Genomic DNA, 12,578 nt, shown 5'->3' with positions numbered 1-12,578 from the left:
GGGGGTTTATTGGCCATGTAACTGGGAAGTCCAGAGGTTCTAGGACTACAGAAAATTATTATTTAGTATTAGATTGACAGCAACACCTTCGGTTTTCTGGGAGCAGGAGATGCTTGTCAAGCTGTAGGTCGCTGAGTTGAATATTATCCTGCTTTATTAAATTGCCAAGGGCACAGTAATTGTTGAGAGGGGAGAAGTACACACGAAAGAAAACATGACCAGCTTAGAAATGTCAAATGATTATGACGTTGTTGTAAATTATTATAATTCTTTGAGCGTCTACTATAAGTAGAGAAACTTGAGTTCCAGGTTGTGGGCTTGGTTCCGCCAACAATCAGGAACGTGGTTTTGCACGAAGCCCTTCTTTCTTCTATACTCTTCAGTGTCCTCACTTGCAAAATGAGGCCTTTATATATATATATATATATATATATTTTTTCTTTTTTGAGATGGAGTCCCGCTCTGTCGCCGATCATGTGGTGGCATGATCTCTGCTCAGTATAAACTCCACCTCCTGGGTTCACACCATTCTCCTGCCTCAGCCTCCCGAATAGCTGGGACCACAGGCGCCCGCCACCATGCCCAGCTAATTTTTTGTGTTTTTAGTAGAGATGGGGTTTCACCGTGTTAGCCAGGATGGTCTCAATCTCCTGACCTCATGATCCACCCACCTTGGGCTCTCAAAGTCCTGGAATTACAGGCATGAGCCATTGCACCCGGCCCAAAAGCTTTGTGTTTTTACAGATATTAGACATGTTTCTTGTTTAAGAAAAAAAATCTTAACAAAAACGTAGGAGAATAAGAGAAACATTTTTCCAAAAAAGAGAAATCATTGTGATGATTTTATCTTATTAGAATGTTGGATAATATAGTCTGCTTCATTAATCATCAAGCATGCTATGCATTTTCTATTTTTATAGGATCTGTATCTCAGTTAAGGTAATACTGGTAATTTTTGCACTGTAATCAAAGATGAAAAATATAGGCCAAAATCATAGACCTTGCATAGAAGCTGGATAATGAAGACAGCTATGGAGAAAAACAGATACACACACACGGACACACATATATATAAAGTATACACACATATATTTTTTAAAGTTTTAAAGCTTTTAAAGCAAAAGCCGGCCCCTCTTCTCTTCCAGAGTGGGAGGCCTCTCCGCTCTCTTAGAGTGGGTGGGGAGAGCGGTTGCCATGGGCAGCTTTCCTTGTGAGTCACAGGGCCCTCTGGCCACGCTGCTGTGTGGCCACGCCCCCTTGCCCTTTCATCTTTCTCATTGACCAATGGGCTTGGAGCATTAAGGCCACGCCCCTATTCCGCATTCTACTGGGGCCCTGGTTACGCCTCCTCTGGCTCAGTCACACAGCTGTCTGGTAGGTGACTGGAAGCATTGATCGGTGCTTACTGAGATTTTGCTGCTGTGGCCCCAACCCTTCCTCCCTCCCCAACCCTTCCTCCCTCCCCAACCTGCGATGGCAGAAGAAACTCAACACAACAAATTGGCTGCAGCCAAGAAAAAGGTAAAAACGCACTAGGTCATAGCCCCTCAACCCAGCCACAGATCCCCTCTGATGACAAGACCCCTGCCAGAGTCTATATGACTCCTGAGGCACACTGGACTGGTCCCCCCAACCCCAGTGCCTCTGGGCTACCCCCATCAAAGTTTTGTCAGTCAGCCCCACCCCTTCAGCAAGCAGCCCAGTCCTTGCCCTCGCCAATCACCCTAGGGTGACTTTGGGTGGGTGACTCCTGGGGCTTCCCGCTCCATTACTGGGCCTTCATCTCCTGCCACCCCAAGCTTGATCTCCCTGGGCTCTTTGGGCTCTCATCTCCAAGGAGCCAGGCCCCACCCTCGCCAGTCATTCCTGGGTGACTTTGGACTGGTGACTCCTGGGACTCCCTGCTGCAGACTCTGCCCTCCCCTCCTGCTGCCTCAAGGTCGACCTCCCTGGGTTCTTTGTGCTGGCGTCTCCAAGGAGCTGGGGCCCAACCCTGTGCTTCCCTCCCCCATCGTGGAGCGGCGACTTGGACATGGTGCTGACATGGTCCCTCCCCCCAACCAGGAGGAGTGGAATGTTGTGATGTCACAGCCCACCTAGTAACTGCGGTTACTGCAAGACTGGCCTTTGATCTTATGACCCAGTCCCCTAAGCGTTCTCACCCCGTTTCTGGTTCCTCTGGTCACAGCACAAATTTCCAGCTGGAAGGGGAATGGAGACTATGGGACCTAGGAGCAAGAGGTTCCAGGCTGCCTCACTCCCTTACAGATGTTGACGGTGGGAAAAGCCTACACTTCCCCCATGAACTCAAAATGTTGACAGTATCTCTGGGTGGCAATGAGAGAATGGGTTTGGTTTGGTTTTCTCCCAGGCTTCTACTTTCCAGAGAGATTTTAACATTTTTTTCTGAGTTCTCCACCTCATATTCTGATTCTCCATGGTTCTGGGACCAGACTCTCCTTCAGTCAGTGGTCTCTGAAGTGAGATTTGCTCATCTTCTGTGGAATAGATCTTGGGAAACTGAACTTGACAGCTTGAATCTTCCTCATATTCTCTCAACCTTGGGTACTTTGAGTGCCACAGGATAAATGTGGGACATCTTTCTGAAGCATCAGTTTCCCTTGATTCTCTTGAGATCAAGAGAAAAAGCATGAATGTACTTAGGGATGACAGTCACATAGGTTTCTAAGAGTATGCCAGACCTCTCTCTGAAATGAGGCTTGGGTTGTCCTCTTTCTGATGAATTCTGATTGAAGACAAAGGCTGCCTTCTGCCATGAGGACACATTGATATAAAAGTTTGAGAGGTACTGGTGCACTTCTTCACACTAACAGACGTGTGAGGATGCATGACTCTAAACCACATGGCATACAGTTCCTGCCTACTTAATGTTTACTTTTCTACCTCTGCCTCTGGTTTTGGTCCCTGGCAGCTGCTGATTCCTGACAAAACCTCAGAGCTTGGAGTCAGAAGACTGAGTTTCAAAGTTCCAGTATTGCCTTTTTCTTTTTTTTTTCTAGCCATGATATCAATCCTTCTCAGTCACTAAATGAGTGTGACAACACCTTGTACAGTTGTTGGTGTCATTAAATCAGATGATGTGTAAGTGTATTTTGTAAAAACTGTACAGGAGGATGTGGCTGTAGGGACTGACGGTTCTCATGAATATTACTGCTCTTCTTTCCAACAGTTAAAAGAATACTGGAAGAAAAACAGCCCTAGAGTTCCAGCAGGAGCAAACAGGAACACAAAAACAAATGGCAGTATCCCTGAGATAGCCACTTGTGGTGGTTGCCAGCCACCTGGGGATGTGAGTCTTGGCTGACCAGGCTTCTGGGGACAGGGGGCCCAAGGGGCAATAGAGGGTAATTGTTAAGATTGTGGATGGACTGCTGGGTACTGGTTAAGAATTCTGGCTTTAGCCGGGTGTGGTGGCCCACGCCTGTAATCCTAGCACTTTGGGAGGCCAAGACAGGCAGATCATGAGGTCAGGAGATCGAGACCATCCTGGTTAACATGGTGAAACCCTGTCTCTACTAAAAATACAAAAACATTAGCCACACGTGGTGGCGTGTGCCTGTAGTCCCAGCTACTCAGAAGGCTGAGGCAAGAGAACGGTGTGAACCTGGGAGGTGGAGCCTGCAGTAGCAAAGATTATGCCACCGCACTCCAGCCTGGTGACAGAGCAAGACTCTGTCTCAAAAAAAAAAAAAAAAAGGAAATCTGGGTTTGAATCCTGCCTCTCCATCTGCTCTGCTAGGGATATGATTTAGGGCAAGTTGCTTGACCTCATCGGGCCTCTCTTTTCACATCTGTATAATAGAGGTGATATTGTTTCACTTCCATTTGTGAAATTTTCATGAGATTTGTTATTGTTGTTTTTATGTTAATCCCTGGTACATGGCCTGCTGTAAACACTCAGGACACCCAGGATATGGTCTTTGCTGTTTGATTTTCCTCATCCCCAGTCTCAAGGGGAAGCCAGGACAATGAGAACAGCCACTTGCCATCAGGAGTCACTGAAAGGGCCCCAGGATGGGATGGTGGGGAGATAAGAACCATGAGAGAAGTTGGCACAAAGGAGTTATGGGACAAAAGGTCCAAGATAGGCAGAAAAGAAAATGTTGCCAGTTGATGGGGAAGAAAGGAAGTCAGAGGGCTCAGACACTGTGGGGGACAGAACATCTCCATGTGCACTCTCATCTCTTGTAGTCAGCAACAGGTTTCCACAGGGAAGGCCCTACATCATCTGCCACCCTGAAAGATCTGGAGGTAAGAGGCTCTGGGCAGAGGTGCAGTGACCCTTTGGGTCAGCCCTCCAACCTCCTCCTCCAGGTGGGACTGGGTGCCCCTCTGCCAGCTGAGACAGCCCACAAACCCCAGCCCTAATGATTGTTCTCTCTACCTCTCCCCCCACTCCTGCTCCACCTCCTCCTCTCTGCATGCACCTCAGAGCCCGTGCCAAGAACTAGCAGCAGTCCTGGATTCAAGGTCCGCAGAAATCACCCAACTGAAGAACACCATCAAATCTTTGGTAAGAGTCCACTGGGGTCCCCTGATTCCACGCTGCCAATCCTGGGGAGGGACCCCAGAGCATGCAGCCTGGCTCTTCTTTTGCTGCCCTCTTTGCCGACTCTCTCCTCTCCAGACACCCCTGCTCGAGTCCTTGCTACACACGCCCTGGGATTGTTGCCTCTTGGGGAAGTGCTAGCCTGACTGGTTGTCAAGGGCCCCGTATTTCTGCCATGACTCAGTCCCTAATTTGCTCTTTGATTCTGGACAAGCCACCTCTCCTTTTTGGGCTCGTGTTTCCAGAGGAGGTAGTGAGTATCAAAGGTCTCTGTTAGCTCTCGAGTCTGAGATTTAAAGGCCCCCTAGAGTGGAGACCTCAGGGCTAAGGGCTCCTGTCTGTCCTTTTCCATCCTATGTCTGCTGTGAAGAACCGTACCTGGTCCATACGTGCTCAGTAAGTGTTTATTGAATGAACCCACTTTTCTAAATCACAAGCTGCCAGAAGGAGGGGCCTTTCTGAAACTCCATCTCTAGAGGTTTATGTTGCTGTCCTCTCAAGAGATTCCAGACTCAGACTTTGAGTTCTGTGGCTGTGGGCAAAAGCCAACAAAGACCCAAATCCTCTGTCCTTGGGAGCTTGAGGAGAGTTTACCGGTTCGTGTTCCCATTATATCTGAGAACTTTGCCTTTAAAATCCATTCCTGGCCCCTGCCTACCGCTTCCTGGTCTGGGGAATAGAGTTGAGGGGGCCACCCTCCATCACGTTATTTGACTCTCCCCACAGAAACAACAGAAGAAACAACAGGAACATCAGCTGGAAGAAGTAACGTGATTTCGTTTCCTCGCGACATGACTGCTGGGTTTGGGGGGCACTCAGACATACAGGCCCCAGTCTCATCTCACCCACACCCAGCCTGGGGAAGAAACCTCACCCCTCAGATTCCACCCCATCCCCACAGGGCCCCTGATAACCTGGTCCCATGGGTGGGCCTGTCCTGGGGCATTGGTGGCATTCTGGGGGCATGTCTCTTGCTGTGCCATCTCTGCCTCCCCCGGTAAGAGCTCTGTCTTCCTCTTCCTACAGGAAAAGAAAGCAAACAACAAAAAACAGAAAGCCAAAAGGGTGCTAGAGGTGAGTGGAGGGTGTGCAGTTTCCTCCTGTCCTCCGGAGAAGGTTTCTTTCCTTCTCTTTCAGCACTTGCTTGGCTTTTCTCCCAAAGGTTCAAATCCAGACATTGAACATAGAGAAAGAAGAACTACATACGGACCTGTACCACATGAAACATTCTCTCAGATACTTTGAAGGTGGGAATCTGGGCACCCTGTCATCCTTCAACCTGGCACTTTGACAGGTCTTCAGGGGGAGTCCTTTGGGCCCCATCTCAACTCTCTCATTACAGAAAAGTCCAAGGATCTGGCTGTCCGCCTGCAACGTTCGTTGCAGCGTAAAGGAGAGTTAGAGAGTGTTCTCTCTGATGTCATGACCACACAGAAGAAGAAGGCAAACCAGGTGAGTCCAGCCACCTGCCCCATCCCCTGGGAGCCTGGCTTCGCAGATGGAGGAGTGAGCCTAAAGGTCCCTTCTGCAGGATGGAGTGTCCTGCCCAGAAGGCAGCATGGCCATTTCTTGCTACTTTTTTGTATGGTTTTTAGTGGCAGCCTGGGGCTGAGTCAGCTGCTGTGGGTGAGTTGGGGGGCACTGTGTGGAGTGAGCACTGGACGCAGAGCTTGGAGGCCAAGTGCCTGCCCCGCCCTTACCTGGCTGTGGTCTTGGGCAAGTCCTAGGTGGGGTATTCGGTACTTGTACTGTGAAGGTACAGAAGAGTACCTTTAGTATGTTACCATTTCTGTAGAAAGAGGAAACGTGTGCGTGTGTGTGTGTGTGTGTACATACTGTGATAATATACATAAAACATGTCTGCAAGGGTTCATAAAAAATTCAGGAGAGAGCAACAAGATGGCCGGGAGATACTTCCCTTCTATACCTTCTGAGTTTTGGACTATGCAAATGTATCATCCTTTCAAAAAGTGAACAAAAGATTAATTTTCCCCTTCCTGTCTGTGCCCCCATCCCCAGCAAGAAAAACGGGCTTAGAGAATTGGATAGACCTGGGTGTTTATATCCCAGCTCTGCCTAAGTGAACTTAGGGAAGCATTTAACCTCAAATACTCCATGTTTTTTCATCTACACAATAGAGGGAATCATAGTAACTGTCTCCTATGGTGGTTGTGAGGATTAAATGGGATTGTTAGCATGGTACCTGGTGGAGCATTCCACAAAGGTTCAAACAGTGGTAATAATAACAGTAATAACAATAGCAATATTATCTGATCTCTCTGGGCCTCTGTTAGCCAGCTATAAATTCAATCTCATTCCCTGTCCGTTCCAACTTTAATGAGTTCTTTTAAAAACCAGACCACGGGCTTGGAAATGCCTTGATCTTTGCTGACCGAGTTTTATGTTGGGCCTAGCCTTAGCCCTTTTAAGGGGCACTGTGTGGAATGGCCCAGGCTCTCCAGATTGAAACTTCTCACTCTTCGCCATCCAGTTTTCCAGCCCCAGTAAAGCTCGTACGGAGTGGAAGTTAGACCAGTCCATGCGGGAGCAGGAACTACTGAAAGTGCAGCTGACACAGGTGAGGTTTTCTGAGGGAGTTATGTGGAAGGAAGATGACCCCAGGTGGCCAGGAGCAGGTGAGGACCAGTGACAGCCCTTCCTAACTTCTGTGCCCATTCTTGCAGTTGAAGGAGTCATTTCAACAACTCCAATTAGAAAGACACGAGTATGCTGAACATCTAAAAGGAGAGAGGGCCCGGTGGCAGCAGAGGATGAGAAAAATGTCGCAGGAGGTGAGATCTGACCCTTCAGCCCCCCCACATTAGATAGGTCACTGGATCTTTCTGAGCATCTGTAAAATGGGAATAGTAGAGCCACAGGTGGTCATGGGTCTGGGCTTTGTGGAGGTGGGGGCAGAGAGGGAGAGGGCAGCCTGTCCAGCCTCCAGCCCCTCTCTCCAGGGTCCTTTCCCCTTGTGCTTTGGGCAGATTTGCACATTAAAGAAACAGAAGCAGCAAGATATGCGTCGGGTAGAGGAGCTGGAGAGGAGCTTGTCGAAACTCAAAAAGCAGATGGGTAAGATGGGGCTGGCATGACCTGGGAGCAGGACTGGCATCAGAGGGCTGTGAGGGTGGCTTAGAATGCCCCAGGGAGGTGGGTGGATGGAAGGGCTTTGAGGCACAGGGAAAGAGGTCTGTGCCAGGAGATGGCGAGTCTTGTCATCTCAATGAGTCTCAGTGTGTCAGTGTCCCCATCAGCAAAGAGGGCCCATTGTCAGCCACCCGCAGTGCTCTTTCTCTGAAAGTGCTTTGGAAGACTGGCTACCATCTGGGTGCGAGGAATCATTAGCAGTGAGGCCAAGTTTGAGGAGCCTGAGAGGAGCTGTGCGCCAAGAGGAGGGTTTTTCTTTTCTTTTTTCTTTTTTTTTTTTTTTTTGAGAATCCAGAGGCCCTTATTATCTGCTTCCTTTGTCAGCTGAACCCTTGCCCCCAGAGCCCCCAGCAGTGCCCTCTGAGGTGGAGCTGCAGCACCTGAGGGAGGAACTAGAGAGAATGGCAGGAGAGCTCCAGGCCCAGGTCAAAAACAATCAGCGCATAAGTCTCCTGAACCGGGGACAAGAAGAGAGGATTCGGGAGCAGGAAGAGAGGCTTCGGAAGCAGGAGGAGAGGCTCCAGGAGCAGCACAAGAGCCTTCAGCAGCTGGCCAAGCCACAAAGCGTCTTCGAGGAGCCGGTGCGTTGCCCAAACTGGGGAGCCTGCCCTCCTCCCTAGCCCTCCGGGCCTTTGTTTTCCCCACCTCTAAAATGGGGCAGTGTAGCCCTCACGTGAAATGTTACTTCTAAAGGCACCTATGAGCCAGGTGGCTGTGGGAGAGAGGGGATGGTTTTTCTAACCTGCCTCCAGCCTTCCCAGTGCCATGGGAGGCAGACAACAAGTTCTGGGGTCTCCAGCTGCAGTGGGTGGCTGCTGATTGCTTCTCTCTGTCCACAACAATGAGAACAAGAGTGCACTGCAGTTGCAGCAGTAAGTAAAGGAGCTACAGGAGAAGCTTGGTGAGGTGAAGGAGTCGGAAACCTCCACCCCATCCAAGAAGGGCTGGGAGGCAGGCAGCAGCCTCTGGGGAGGGGAGGTACCAGGCCAGAGGCAGCTTCCAGCCTCGGGGCTGGTGACCACAGCACCCCCCAGGGCAGTCCTGTTTCTTGCTTCCTGCCTCTGACTTTTAAAGGTGTGTAGCCCTGGGCTCCTCTCAGGTCTGGACATCATCATCCCAGCTAGAGGCATGGAGCCCCCAATCACAGGGGAAGAGACAGTGGTATAACAGGCTCCTTATGCCACGTGCAGTGGCTCATGCCTATAATCCCAGCACTTTGGGAGGCTGAGGCAGGAGAATCACTTGAGGTCGGGAGTTTGAGATCAGCCTGGCCAATGTGGTAAAACCTCATCTCTGCTAAAATTAAAAAAAAAAAATTAGCAGGGCATTGTGGCGCATGCCTGTAATTCCACCTACTCGGGAGGCTGAGGCACGAGAATTGCTTCAACCCAGGAGGTGGAGGTTGCAGTGAGCTGAGATTGCACCACTGCACTCCAGCCTGGGCCACAGAGTGACACTTTTGTCTGAAAACAAAACAAAAAGACTCCTTAGATTAAAACTGGATTCCAGCCTCGGTTCCACTGGTCACCATTCAAGTACTTTGCATCTCTAAGTCTCTGTTTCTTTAACTTCAAAGGGAAGTTAGCATTTTCCTTACAGAGGTGCTGAGGATTAAATGAGAAGAGGGTATGAGATTTGAGGCTGGGGAAGGAGGCATGGGGTTCTAGGAAAGGGAGGCAGTCACTTAGGCCTGGAGTAAGGGGACAGGGGCCTGGGCAGGTGACAGAGCCCCACAGTGCCCTCGCTACCCTATTAATGGGCCCAGAATCTGGAAACCAGCCACCACGTGCCCTCACACCCAGGGTCTTCCTGCAGGGGGAGCTGAAGAGCCAAGAGGCTCAGAGTCTGCAGCAGCAGCCAGACCATTACCTGGGTCACCTGCAGCAGTACGTGGCCATCTATCAGCAGCAGGTGGCCGCCTATCAGCAGCTGACCTGTGAGAAGGAGGCGCTGTACAGGCAGTGACTGCAACAGACCCAGCTAATGAACCAGCTGCAGCAGCAGGAAGCTTGGGGCAAAGCAGTGGCTGAGATGGCCTGCCAAAAGTTGCAGGAGACCCAGAGGAGGGAGCTGCCGAGGATGGGGCTGTGAGGGGGACGACCAGGCAAACTCCATCCCTTCTCACTCTTTCCTGGCCCCTTAGGAGCGCCTGGAAGCTGCCAGCCAGCAGAAACAGCAGCTAACAGCCCAGCTGAGCCTCATGGCTCTCCCTGGGGAAGGTACGGGAGACCGCTCAGAGGAAGAGGAGAGAGCCCCAGGAGGAAGGGGGGACTGCTAGCAGCATAGGATTGAGGAGTTGGCAGAGAGCTTTAGAACAGCTGGTCATTATGCCGACCGGGTGCCTGCACTAAGTTCGGCATCAGTGTGGTGACCTCCTGTGAGCGGGGGGTCACCAAGTTGCCTAAGGATGGCTGAACTGGCCCAGGTCAGAAAGGGAGCAGGTCAGAACTCCCACATCGACCAGTAGTGGGAGTGTGCCTGGGCGGAATAGCAAGATCTTGATTCTTAAAAGTAAAAATAAAGAACAGCAGCTCATTCCTCTCTGGGGAGGGGCTGGCTCAGGGTTACACAGTGAGGGTGGAGGTAGAGGTGGGCCCACAGTACCTCCCTTGTTGGGTTGTCTGAAGACCCCTCTGGCCACCCCCCACAGGGCACGGAGGAGAACATCTGGACAGTGACGGGGAGGAGGCACCTCAGCCCGTGCCGAGTGTCCCACAGGACCTGGAGAACAGGGAGGCCATGGTGAGCCTGACTCCCCCTGCACCCATTTTGCCACCTTCCTCTGTGGTCCCTCCAAGACCCCTTTATGCTCTTCGTTTCCCTGCCTTCTGATTTCTCTGGACCCTCACCCCTTCCGAGAGCCAGTGGTCAGACACCATTTCACCTGTGACCAACAGGTGCACTCTCTGAGGCCCCAAGGGAAGGGGCTGCGCTCCACCTCTCTGCCCCATTTCTTCTGTGTGTGCCCCTACAAGAATGCTCACATCTTGCCCTCAGGTGGCATTTTTCAAGTCCGCTGGAGCTAGTGGCCAGGAGAAGCAGGCACAGTTACAAGAGCAGGTGAAAGAGCAGAGGGTGTGCTGCCAGCACCTGGCTCACCCGGTGGCCTCGGCCCAGAAGGAGCCAGAGGCAGCGGTCCCAGCCCCAGGGCCTGGGGGCGAGTCTGTGAGTGGGGAGACCCACTGGGCCCTGCAGGAAGTCATGGAGAAGCTGGCCCATGCCAGAACTCACCTCCGCCTTCTCCATGACTTGAAAATGCCACCTGAGGGCAGGTCGCTGCCGAGATGTGACTGCAATATTTTGGCTCCAGAGCAGCTTTATGGACCACCTGGAGGAGAAGGCAGACCTGAGTGAGCTGGTGAAGAAAAAAGAACTTTGCTTCATCCACCGCTGGCGAGAGAGATACCATCAGTGAGTGGGAGGCCAGGGCATGGCAGAGGGAGCTGCAGGGCCATTGGAGGGGCCCCAGCATCTGAGCCCTGTCCTCCCGCAGGAAAATCCATCACGTTTTATCAGAACCAGGGGGCCGTGCCAAAGATGCGGCACTGGGAGGAGGACACCATCAGGCTGGAGCTCAGGGAGGAGATGAAGGTAGGGTGTGCAACATCTCTGTGGAGGTGGGGGTGGGGATGGGGTTGGGGGTGAGGGTGACGGTGGCCACAGGCAGCGGCATGGCAGCTGAGCACCCCTCCCTCCAGGTGAAGCTGCTGGAGATGCAGCAGATGGTATTGCGGCTTACAGCAACTACAACAATGGGCACAGAAAATTCCTGGCCGCTGCCCAGAACCCTGCTGATGAGCCCGGTCCAGGAGCCCCAGCCCCCCAGGAGCTTGGGGCTGCAGACAAGCATGGTGGTGAGTAGAGCCCTCAGGTGGGGTGGGCAGGCAGGAAGAGGGGTCTCCCACTTTGCTGAGATCCCTGCCTCCCTCTCTCCAAAGATCTTTCTGAGGTGAGCCTCACCTCCTCTGCCCAAGGAGAGGCCAGGGAGGATCCTCTCCTTGACAAGCCTACTGCACAGCCGATCGTGCAGGACCACCAGGAGCACCCAGGCTTGGGCAGCAACTGCTGTGTGCCGTTCTTTTGCTGGGCTTGGCTGCCAAGAAGAAGGAGATAAACATCACCATCCTCAAAAAGCTGCTGAAGAAATTTTTAAATAAGAAACCAAGTTATGGGGTTAATCTCCTACACAATTCATTTACTTCCTTTGAATGTTAGAGTCACTCATGATTATTTGTGTTTCTAATTTATAGTTTAAGTTTATTTGTAAAAAGTTAAAAGGTCTCTGTGGCTCTCACTGATGTTCACTCTGGCATCCTTTAGCATTTTTCTTTTTTAATTTCATAATTGTAGGTCATTAGCATGCATATCGAGTTTGCCCTTACGTGGTGGGAGTTCAAACACACAAAGACCCACCCTTTGCCCAAAACTGTTCTCTTTGGTTTGGAATAGGCTGCCATGCTTTTTTAATGTTATTGCAGCATGTATATTCACTACAGCATTCAGACAAAATTTGCCTATGTTCTGCTGTTGTTTGATCTAATCTTAATCACAGTGAGCTCTTCATTAGCTCAATATGTAGTTTGCCCCCAAGTGTGCACTGTTTATTACTTTGTAATATGCCACCAAGAGTACTGAGATTTAGAGTTGTTTAAAGGCCAAGAACTGGAAACAGCCTTTCCTCCATTTTCTGTGTATTGGTGATGGGAGTGATAACCTTTTGGGGGAGCTTTTTAAATCTCACAGAAGAGGAAAGTGGCCTCCTCTGGCAGGTATGTGCAGGATAGAGTGTGTTTCATCTGTTCCGGTGCCAGGAATTAGCGGTGTATTATGGTGGTGCCCTTAGGATTTGTATGTGCTC

General features: G+C 50.9%; 1 protein-coding gene across 3 annotated transcripts; it reads left to right on the top strand.

The window, feature by feature from the left end:
- The first annotated feature begins 608 nt into the window (after nucleotides 1-608).
- On the top strand, nucleotides 609-11,929 carry LOC129527171 (putative golgin subfamily A member 8I). Of its 3 annotated transcripts, XM_063698417.1 has the most exons (18): nucleotides 610-1,521; nucleotides 3,191-3,310; nucleotides 4,213-4,272; nucleotides 4,454-4,534; nucleotides 5,297-5,335; nucleotides 5,597-5,644; nucleotides 5,733-5,817; nucleotides 5,913-6,022; nucleotides 7,062-7,148; nucleotides 7,255-7,362; nucleotides 7,558-7,645; nucleotides 8,045-8,301; nucleotides 9,864-9,939; nucleotides 10,371-10,462; nucleotides 11,031-11,131; nucleotides 11,214-11,311; nucleotides 11,419-11,574; nucleotides 11,659-11,929. In XM_063698417.1, the coding sequence occupies exons 1-18, from the start codon at nucleotides 1,474-1,476 to the stop codon at nucleotides 11,832-11,834; spliced, it is 1,830 nt and encodes a 609-aa protein (XP_063554487.1). In that variant the 5' UTR covers nucleotides 610-1,473; the 3' UTR covers nucleotides 11,835-11,929. The 3 variants fall into 3 exon arrangements, with proteins under 3 accessions (XP_063554488.1, XP_063554487.1, XP_055219955.2); XM_063698418.1 differs by lacking the exon at nucleotides 4,213-4,272 and having other exon boundaries at nucleotides 609-1,521; XM_055363980.2 differs by lacking the exon at nucleotides 3,191-3,310 and having other exon boundaries at nucleotides 611-1,521.
- The last annotated feature ends 649 nt before the right edge of the window (nucleotides 11,930-12,578 follow it).

Source organism: Gorilla gorilla, chromosome 16, assembly GCF_029281585.2.
Source record: "Gorilla gorilla gorilla isolate KB3781 chromosome 16, NHGRI_mGorGor1-v2.1_pri, whole genome shotgun sequence".
Lineage (NCBI taxonomy): Eukaryota > Metazoa > Chordata > Mammalia > Primates > Hominidae > Gorilla > Gorilla gorilla.
This window is presented reverse-complemented; position numbering and strand designations above follow the sequence as displayed.

Bases quoted from the DNA above. Each gene is read 5' to 3' on its own strand.
- LOC129527171 (XM_063698417.1), top strand. From the start codon at position 1,474: ATGGCAGAAGAAACTCAACACAACAAATTGGCTGCAGCCAAGAAAAAG. The intron at 8,302-9,863 runs GTGCGTTGCCCA...CTGGCCCCTTAG, and splicing joins AAAGCGTCTTCGAGGAGCCG to GAGCGCCTGGAAGCTGCCAG. The intron at 11,132-11,213 runs GTGAGTGGGAGG...GTCCTCCCGCAG, and splicing joins TGGCGAGAGAGATACCATCA to GAAAATCCATCACGTTTTAT.